The following is a 9,743-nucleotide window of genomic DNA, read 5'->3' on the forward strand; positions in this document are numbered from 1 at the left end:
AAAGCAGTGGAGCGTCCAGTTTTGGCAGGTTGCGTGCATCGCCGGCTGAGGGAGCCCAGCCGTGGCCACGGCTTTGAAAGAACCCTGCTGTGCTTTCTGTCCCTCAGGCCCCGGCCGCTGCCGACGCTGTGTGTCCCCCGCAAATTGCGCCTCAAATGCCTGAGCAGGCGTGCTGGAGGTGTGGGCGGCTCGGACACCTGCAGCGAGAATGTCCATCGATGGAAGTGGCGTAGGTGATCCGGGTTGCCGACCCTTCGGCGCCCTCCCCCGGGCCAGGAGAGACGTACTATGTACCGGTAAGGCTACAAGGGAGTACACACCGGGCGATGGTGGATTCGGGCTGCGAGCAGTCCATGATCCACCAGGTTAAATGTGTGCATGGGGATATTCACGAGTACCCTATCGTGCCGGTGGAAGTTTTTTTCAAAGAGGAAAAACATAGTGTTAAGGTGGCTGTAAATTTGCGCCTGGCGCACCCCTTAATCTTGGGAACCAATTAGTCAGGATTTAACGGGTTAATAAAGCAGTGCGCAGGGGTGCGTTCACGACCGGTAGGAAAAGGGGATTCTCATCGGCGACGCAAGATTATCCGACGCTGCCGGGGGTGGGGGAAGGGAAGCCGGCGCGGGCTTCACAGGAGGTTTCCCCGGTTCCCCAATGGCGTCCCATGGATGATTTTCCACTCGAGCAGTCTCGAGAAAAAACTCTGCGCGCGACCTGGGACCAAGTGATAACAATTGATGGGCAGCGGGTTCGCCCGGGGATAGCGTGGGATTTCCCTCACTTTGCATTGATTAGGGACAGATTATACAGAGTGAGTCGTGACACTCAGACAGGGGAGGAAATCACCCAATTGTTGGTGCCAAGAAGCCGTCGGGAAATGATTTTCCAGGCCGCGCATTTTAATCCAATGGCCGGTCACATGGGGTATGATAAAACACTTAATCGGATAATGGTCCAGTTTTATTGGCCTGGCATTCGGGCAGACGTGCACCGCTGGTGTGCGGCTTGCCCAGACTGTCAACTAGTCAACCCCGCGGCCACCCCTAGAGCCCCTTTGCGACCATTCATAGAGGTCCCATTTGAGCGAATTGGCATGGACCTCGTCGGACCATTTCACCCGAGCACCCAGGGATATCACTTTGTGCTAGTCCTGGTAGATTACGCAACGCGCTATCCCGAAGCAGTACCGCTGCGCTCCATCTCTGCAAAGAGTGTCGCTCAGGCACTGTTTCAAGTTATCTCACCAGTTGGAATCCCGAAAGAGATTCTGACTGACCAGGGCACGTCCTTTATGTCACGCACGTTAAAGGAGCTGTACGGATTATTGGGGATCAAATCTATTCGGACCAGCGTTTACCACCCACAGGCTGATGGGCTGGTAGAGCGGTTGAATAGAACCTTGAAATCCATGATCCGGAAGTTTGTACACAAGGACAAATCAAATTGGCATAAATGGTTGGATCCCCTGTTATTTGCAGTGCGGGAGGTTCCTCAGGCCTCAACAGGATTTTCTCCATTTGAACTGTTGTTCGGCAGGAGGCCGCGCGGGCTACTGGACCTAGTTAAAGAAAGCTGGGAGGAAGGTCCAAGCCCCAGTAAAAACGAAATTCAGTACGTCATGGACTTGAGAGCAAAACTCCACACATTGGGGCACTTGTCACGTGAGAATTTGCTCCAAGCCCAAGAACGTCAGCAGCGCCTGTATAACAAGGGGACGCAACTCAGACTATTTTCACCAGGAGGGAAAGTACTTTTATTACTCCCAACATCCAGCTCCAAATTACTCGCCAAGTGGCAAAGACCATTTGTGGTCACACGACGAGTAGGTGATGTGGATTATGAGGTCAGGCGGTCTGACCGGGGTGGGGCAACTCAAATATACCACCTCAACCTACTAAAAGGTTGGAGGGAAGCGGAGCCTGTCTCCATGGTGACGGCGATAGCGGAGAGCGAGGAGCTGGGGCCGGAGGTTCCCCCCTCCTCCCGGCCCTTCCCTCTCCGCTGTGATAATCATCTGACGTCGTCACAGAAAGCAGATGCGGCTAATTTGCATCAACATTTTGCTGAAGTGTTCTCCCCCCTGCCAGGCCGCACAAACCTCAACTAAGCATCACATAGAGACCAGCCCAGGCTTGACGGTGAGGTCTCGGCCCTATAGGCTACCCGAACACAAGCGCAAAGTAGTTCGGGAGGAATTAAAAGCCATGCTGGAATTGGGGGTAATAGAAGAGTCACACAGTGCATGGTGCAGCCCCATAGTTCTGGTAGGGAAGATAGATGGGTCTGTGCGATTCTGTGTGGACTATCGCAAGGTAAATGATGTGTCACGTTTTGACGCCTACCCGATGCCCCGGGTTGACGAGCTCCTGGACCGGTTGGGCAATGCTCGTTTTTTCACGACACTGGATTTGATTAATGGCTACTGGCAGATTCCCTTGTCTCCAAAGTCTAAGGAAAAAACGGCATTCTCCACTCCGGAAGGTTTACCAATTTGTGACCCTTCCGTTCGGCTCTTTTGGTGCACCTGCCACATTTCAGAGACTCATGGACCGGGTACTGCGGCCCCACGCGGCATATGCTGCCGCCTATCTGGATGATGTCATCATCCAGGGGAACAACTGGGCGGAGCATATGCAGAGAGTGGGGTCAGTACTCGAGTCCCTCAGGCGGCCGGGGCTCACCGCCAACCCGGCGAAGTGCGCGGTTGGCCGGAGGGAGGTACAGTATCTGGGGTACCACTTGGGGGAAGGTCAGGTGCGGCCCCAGATAGACAAAACCGTGGCAGTTGCGGCCTGCCCGACCCCGAAGACGAAAAAGGAGGTGAGGCAGTTTTTGGGGCTGGTGGGCTACTACCGGAGGGTCGTCCCCCGGTTTGCAGACCTGACCAGCCGACTAACTGACCTCACCCGAAAAGGTGCTCCAGATCTGGTCCAGTGGACGAAGCAGTGCCAGCAGGCATTCGAGAAAATGAGGAAAGCACTTTGCGAGGAGCCGGTACTGCACATGCCTGATTTTTCCCTCCCATTTTTTTTGCAGGCGGATTAGGAGCTGTTTTATCCCAGCAGAAGGAGGGCAACGACCACCCCGTCCTATACATCAGCAGGAAACTATCAGAACGAGAAAGCCGGTACAGCACGGTGGAGAGGGAGTGCCTCGCCATCCGGTGGGCGGTCGGTGCCCTCTGGTACGCCCGCTCAGCCTCTGCTCGGACCACAGGCCTCTCCAGTGGCTCCACTGCATGAAAAATGCCAACGCGCGGATTATCCGTTGGTATCTCGCTTTACAACCCTACCATTTCAGAGTGATCCATAGGCCGAGGACGCAGATGGCCGTGGCGGACTTCGTCTCCCGCTCTCATGCGGAGGGGGGGTAGGCGCGGCCGGACGATATCCCGACCTAAGTCTGGCGGTGGAGGTATGTGGAAGGTGATTGTGATCAGCGCACTGTTGGAGTAAAGGTCAACGCCTCTGTCCAGGGTGCTGAAAACAGCGCGCCATCAGACGGGGGCGTGGCATGTGCTGACGGAGAGACACAGCTGGCAGTTGATTAGTTTGCGCAGGTGGCACGTGTTAAACTAATCATCTGTAACAGTGAGCGGCCGGGTGCAGGAGGAGGAGGAAGTTGGGAGAGAGACTGAAAAGTCCAAAAAAAAGCAGAGTATTTGATGGTGGTGTTGAAAAACATTAAAAACCTATTGTAAACTCTATGCGCTTGGTCACTTTGACGTGCATCTGTGGAACCGCAAGACAGCGACTTCTACATAACCCTTAATCACAAATGTCTCAAAGGGCTGCACAAGCCACAACGTCATCCTCCACATCAGGGCAAGAAAAACTGAACCCAATTGGGAACAATGAGAAACCTTGGAATCGATGAATCCCAATTATGTTTATTACAAAACCTTTACTAACTCCACAGGCAATGTTTTCAGTAACATTTTGCCATTCTTAAATTAGATATACCTTTATTCATCCATTGTACCCTCAAGGAAATTAAGGTGCTGTCATGATCCGTGGCCCGGATCATGTTTTGTTTAGTTATGTTCTGCTAGTTTTGGACTCCCTGAGTTCCTGTTTTGTGCACCTCTGGGTTTGTTTTGGTTTCCATGGGGATTAATTGGGTTCACCTGCCTCTGTTTAGTGGTCGGCACGCTCACCTGCTGTGGACCACTAATCAGAGGGCTATTTATTCACGTTGCTTGCCACACTCGGTCTGGCTTCATTGTTTGCTATACGCAACATGTTACGTTGGCATTTCTTGTTTCCTAGTCTATGATTCCTGTGCTAGTTGGTTACCTTAGCTTCCCGTGCGATCGGCACGTTTTCCTTTTGCTTGTTTTCTGTTTTTGGTATGATTTATGATAAATAAATCATCTCCTACCTGCACGTCTTGTCCGGAGTGGTCCGTCTGCATCCCGAAGGAACGAACCCCTCAGTAAGCGGCGACTCACACGTGACAGAATGAAGCCAGCAGCATAAAGTTCCCCTGCAACGGATGTCGAGGAGATGGAAGAAGGTACGTGGATGGTGTTGCGAGCGATAGAAGTGGAGATGCTCCGCTATTCGCCCAAGAAGAGGTCGAGTCTGATGTGGGGACCTGGAGGTTCGCTTATCCCCATCGACTCCCTCTGGCCCGAGGACATCGCCACCACACAGCAGTACCGGACGCGCCGGCGAAGACGGAAGCCGTCAAGGAAGGCTTCGCCTCGCCGTCAGGACGCGTCGCTCCCACAGTCTCCTCCTCTGGAACACAGCACGCCTCAAGCAGCCCAGTCATCCTCTCAGAAGTTTGGTGGTCCAGTTCACCACTTCGCCAAATATTTCGCCGACTGGACTGTCAATCACCTGGACTGCGGCAATAATGATGTCATTCCGTTTGCGCCCCCTGATGACGTCACTCCGCCCATTTGTGATGACGTCAGAGACCAAGACTTTTTTTTTAAATATTCTGACTCTCAAGCACTTTAATTATACAATAAAATATTACCAGGACATTTTTTTACAGACCTGCTCACCAGGTCAGTCTCTATCCCCCAAGACTCAAGCCCCGTCCACGTCACAGACTTTTTCCTTCTGTCCTCCCACACAATATCAGGTGGGGGGTGGAAAGAAACATTCTGGACAATCTAAAGGGGAGGAGTCTACCCCCCTCATGACCTCCCCCCACCCACCCCTAAAGACTGTTCCAGACCACAAAGAACGTGTTTGGTATCTGCTTCTTGAGGGGGGGGCTAGTGCTGGGAGCTGTGTTAGGGGGGGTGGCACAGCTGCGCCCAGCCAGGCAGCAACCTCCGGCCCGGCCACCACCACCAGTCCTTCGGCATGCCAAGCCGCAACCCCCAGCTAAGCCACCTCCACCAAGGTCACGCTAACCTCAGCCCATGTGGGCCTGAAGACGCCATTCTCTCTGCCACCTGTCCCTGCTCCAAGGCTAGCACCTGCTCCAAGGCTAGCACCTAAACCTGCTCCAAGGCTAGCACCTGAACCTGCTCCAAGGCTAGCACCTGAACCTGCTCCAAGGCTAGCACCTGCTCCAAGGCTAGCACCTGCTCCAAGGCTAGCACCTGCTCCAAGGCTAGTACCTGAACCTGCTCCAAGGCTATCACCAGTCGCTGCACCTCGGCTAGCACCAGTCGCTGCACCTCGGCAAGCACCAGTCGCTGCACCTTGTCAAGCACCAGTCGTTTCACCTCGGCTAGCACCAGTCGCCGCACCTCTGCTAGCACCAGTCGCTGCACCTCGGCTAACACCAGTCGCTGCACCTCGGCAAGCACCAGTCGCTGCACCTCGGCAAGCACCAGTCGCTGCACCTCAACAAGCACCAGTCGCTGCACCTCGGCAAGCACCAGTTCCGGCACCTCGACCCACACATGACAGGTTCCAGTACTAGCAACACCATATGCAGTATAGAAGACTGTAATAACAATGGAAAAAATAAATAAAGAGTTAAAATAGAACGATAAAGTAAGAATATAACCATGAAAATACATCCATCCATCCATTTTCTACCGCTTGTCCCTTTTGGGATAGCAGGGGGTGCTGGAGCCTATCTCAGCTGCATTCGGGCGGAAGGCGGGGTACACCCTGGACAAGTCGCCACCTCATCATGGCCCAACACAGATAGACAGACAACATTCACACTCACATTCATACACTAGGCCCAATTTAGTGTTGCCAATCAACCTATCCCCAGGTGCATGTCTTTGGAAGTGCAATTAAAAAAATACCCAATTTAAAAGTCAAATCATTTCACATTTTCAGTTTAAAAATGTCGTATGTCTATATCTTAAACATTCATGAAATTCTTAATTGTAATACAAGTGTAAACATAGTTTAACGACTGTATGATGAGATTAAATGAAACCAACATAAAATCAGTTCTGAGAGTTAAGGTCTTAAAAACTTAACACTGCCTTTAAATCAGGCGACAAACTTCAGTATAGCACGGCCAGAGCAGATTTGAGGAGGGTAATAAATAAGCGAAAGAGGCCTACAGAAGGAAGATTGAAGCCCAACTGGAGCGCAACAACAACAGGGTGTGCCATCCATCCATCCATCCATCCATCCATTTTCTACCGCTTATTCTCTTCGGGGTCGTGGGGGGCGCTGGAGCCTATCTCAGCTACAATCGGGTGGAAGGCGGGGTACACCCTGGACAAGTCGCCACCTCATCGCAGGGCCAACACAGATAGACAGACAACATTCACACTCACATTCACACACTAGGGCCAATTTAGTGTTGCCAATCAACCTATCCCCAGGTGCATGTTTTTGGAGGTGGGAGGAAGCCGGAGTACCCGGAGGGAACCCACGCAGTCACGGGGAGAACATGCAAACTCCACACAGAGAGATCCCGAGCCTGAGATTGAACCGCAGACTACTCAGCACCTTCGTATTGTGAGGCAGACGCACTAACCCCTCTTCCACCGTGCTGATTCCCAGAGCCCAAAAAAAGTGTGTGGATGGTCCTAAATCACATCAGAACATTTATTCCTCCTTCCCTCGACCCACATCTGTTTGCCTACAGAATTAAAAGATCAACCGAGGATGCACTCTCTACAGCTGTTCTCACAACCCTGAGTCACCTGGAGAAACAGTGGTGTCACAGGAGGATGCTGTTTATGAACTTTAAGTTTGCTTTTCACCCTCATCCGCATTGCTTCCCCTAATTGTGGAGTTATTTGGGCGTTGTCCAATGAAACCGAAAGCTAACCTCGGCATGTGTTTTGGACACACACACACACATTTGTCGAAACTTGCTTCGTCTTGTTCCTGGTACCTCACGATCAAAACCAAATAATTACATTTTTTAGGGCAGCAATTTAAACTGTCCTTACATGTGAACTGACTGTGTGACATTCATGGTGTTCTGCTGAGGATAAAAAGCATCTCCGGAGAGTAGTAAGGAAAATAGAAAATATTTTTGGCTGCCAGTTGCCACCTCTGGAGGACATTTTTCCCTTGCGCTTCCTAAGCAGGGCAAAGACAATATTATCAGAACTTTGCCACCCAGATCACCAACTCTTTGAGCTGCTTCCCCCTTACAGGAGGTAAACGTAAACGCAAACGTGAGACCAAAGAGACTGAAGGACAGATTCTTCCCAACGGCCATACGTGTCCTCAACAGTCACAGACACAACCATTACTTGTCCAGTCGTTTCATGATTTGTTTATTTAGTAGGTATAGGAGGTGAATGGTTGGAACGTTTCGTTTTTTGAGTGTCTTTTTTTACAATAACAATAAAGCTAATTGAGCAAAAAAAGCCATCTAATCGAATTGGTTAACAACCTTCAATTAAATGGGTCATTATATGATGGGGGGTGTTTGAGACATAATTCACATTTATCTGTCACACACTTAACTAGTAACATGTCATAATCTGTTAAAATGTATTGGTTTCTTGTGTTTTTCCATGCATTTCTGTTCCTGTTCTCCTTCCTTATTTTCTGTGTAGCTTTTTTGTTGGTACACGATGCGATGTGGGTCGTGGTTCTCAACTGAGTAGGCTGCTGATTTTGTTTACTGTGTGAATGCTCCAAAGCATTCACACATGGTTTTCTACACCAAAATGTATCTATTTATTCTTCAACTTCAACTTATTCTTCTTCTTCTCCAGATTTTGGCGCGCTCTACCTTCCACATTTTTCACCCGATTCAAACCGTTTCCACTTCAAACTGTTCAGCTTATTCAGGTATCGCGGGCTTTCCCTTGAAAAATTCCTAAAATTTCCAGATTTCCCAGAATTCCAGGTTTTTCGGGACATTTTTCCAATTCAAAATTAATTGGCCATTTTTCAAACTTCACCATTTGCACATGTTTCAACCTATTCAAACCATTCCACCTTCAACACATTCCACCATTCTGGAAATTCAAACTATCATTTTTCTAAGTTAAAAAAAAATCCAGGATTTTCCAGAATTCCTGGTTTTCCGAAGCCCTATTTCCACCCATTTTTTTGGCGACTACTCCTCCCACATTTTGCAACTCACTTCAACTGTTCCAACGGGAAAACATTCCTCTTAATTAGGACAAAAAACTAAGTGGTTTTTTTAACTGGAAAAATTCCTGGTTTTCCCGAAATCCCAGGAATTCCATAATACCATTTCTCAATTCAACGTGTTACTGCTTCAACATTTCTCGACCGATTTGAAAAATTCTAACACCAACCATTTCAACTCATTCAGACCATTCAAGTTTTTTAACATTCTCAAAAAATTCCCGCTTTTCCCAAAATTTCCAAATTCTTTTGATATTCCAATTTAAGTCAATGGGACATGCTTGGCACAAAATTCCACAACTCCCACATTTTGAATCTGTTTTAAACTGTTCCAACTTCAAAATATTCAGCCTGTTTGGGAATTGTGTGCTATCGTGTGGTGGCGGGCTTGTCGGGGGAAATTCCTATAGAAGTTCCTGTGGCATGTTTGGAATTAAACACACCGTAACAGATAACGATTTTTATGTTATGTTATATATATTTTTTTATATTTGACCTCTGCAACATCTGCTCTCTTGTGCAAAAATGTAAATGGCTCTGTAAACGACACTATGTTGCATATTTTCTGTAAGTTACTGAAATACGTCTTGTTGTCTGTTCAGGTCACCAGCACTTCTCTACCTGATGTCATCAAGCACTTTATGGACACCTCAGAAGGTGCTCTGAAGCCTCTACCCAGGGAGGAACACTATCAGAAGAAACTCTGTATGTATATAGATACACCGCATATGCATGTCCTAACTTTGGCTCCACTTCTAGTTATGACTTTTGTCTCTTTTGTTTCTTTTGCAGCTTTCGTTGTCTTTGATCGTGAAAGTGGAGAGAAGATATCGCGGACTGCTTCTATGCATCTCAAGCCAATGTTATCTACTCAACCAGTTACGACGTTAAGAATCAACACTACAAGCTACCAGTGAAAAATATTGACCCTATGCCAAATTAAGCTTACTCTTCTATTTTAATACATCCCGATCGTTACACACACTCACACACACACACAAAGACAATCTTGGAAGTTGTATGCTTTCACTTTCTGGGAACAATACAAGAAACTTATTTTTTTAAGGTTTAGAACCTTATGTGATTGCTGACCTAGAACTTTTTGGAAAATGTATTTTCAGAAGAAACTTCATATTCTTTCCCTTTCCATTAACCTCCAGATGGCATCATACGTTTCTCAGTATAATGTAGTGATTCTCAACTATTTTCTGCCAAGACCCCCCTGGGGGACAGAAATTCCCA

The 9,743-nt window shown here is 48.8% G+C and overlaps 1 protein-coding gene across 1 annotated transcript in view; it reads left to right on the forward strand.

The window, feature by feature from the left end:
- LOC140679530 (signal-transducing adaptor protein 2-like) overlaps positions 1-9,418 on the forward strand; it is a 36,357-nt gene extending 26,939 nt beyond the window's left edge. Inside the window, exons 8-9 of the mRNA XM_072915050.1 lie at positions 9,104-9,206; positions 9,294-9,418. Coding sequence (XP_072771151.1) covers positions 9,104-9,206; positions 9,294-9,418 — 228 coding nt within the window. The remainder of the gene's footprint in view (positions 1-9,103; positions 9,207-9,293) is intronic.
- Positions 9,419-9,743: the final 325 nt, after the last annotated feature.

Source organism: Nerophis lumbriciformis, linkage group LG18, assembly GCF_033978685.3.
Source record: "Nerophis lumbriciformis linkage group LG18, RoL_Nlum_v2.1, whole genome shotgun sequence".
In the NCBI taxonomy this organism is placed as follows: domain Eukaryota; kingdom Metazoa; phylum Chordata; class Actinopteri; order Syngnathiformes; family Syngnathidae; genus Nerophis; species Nerophis lumbriciformis.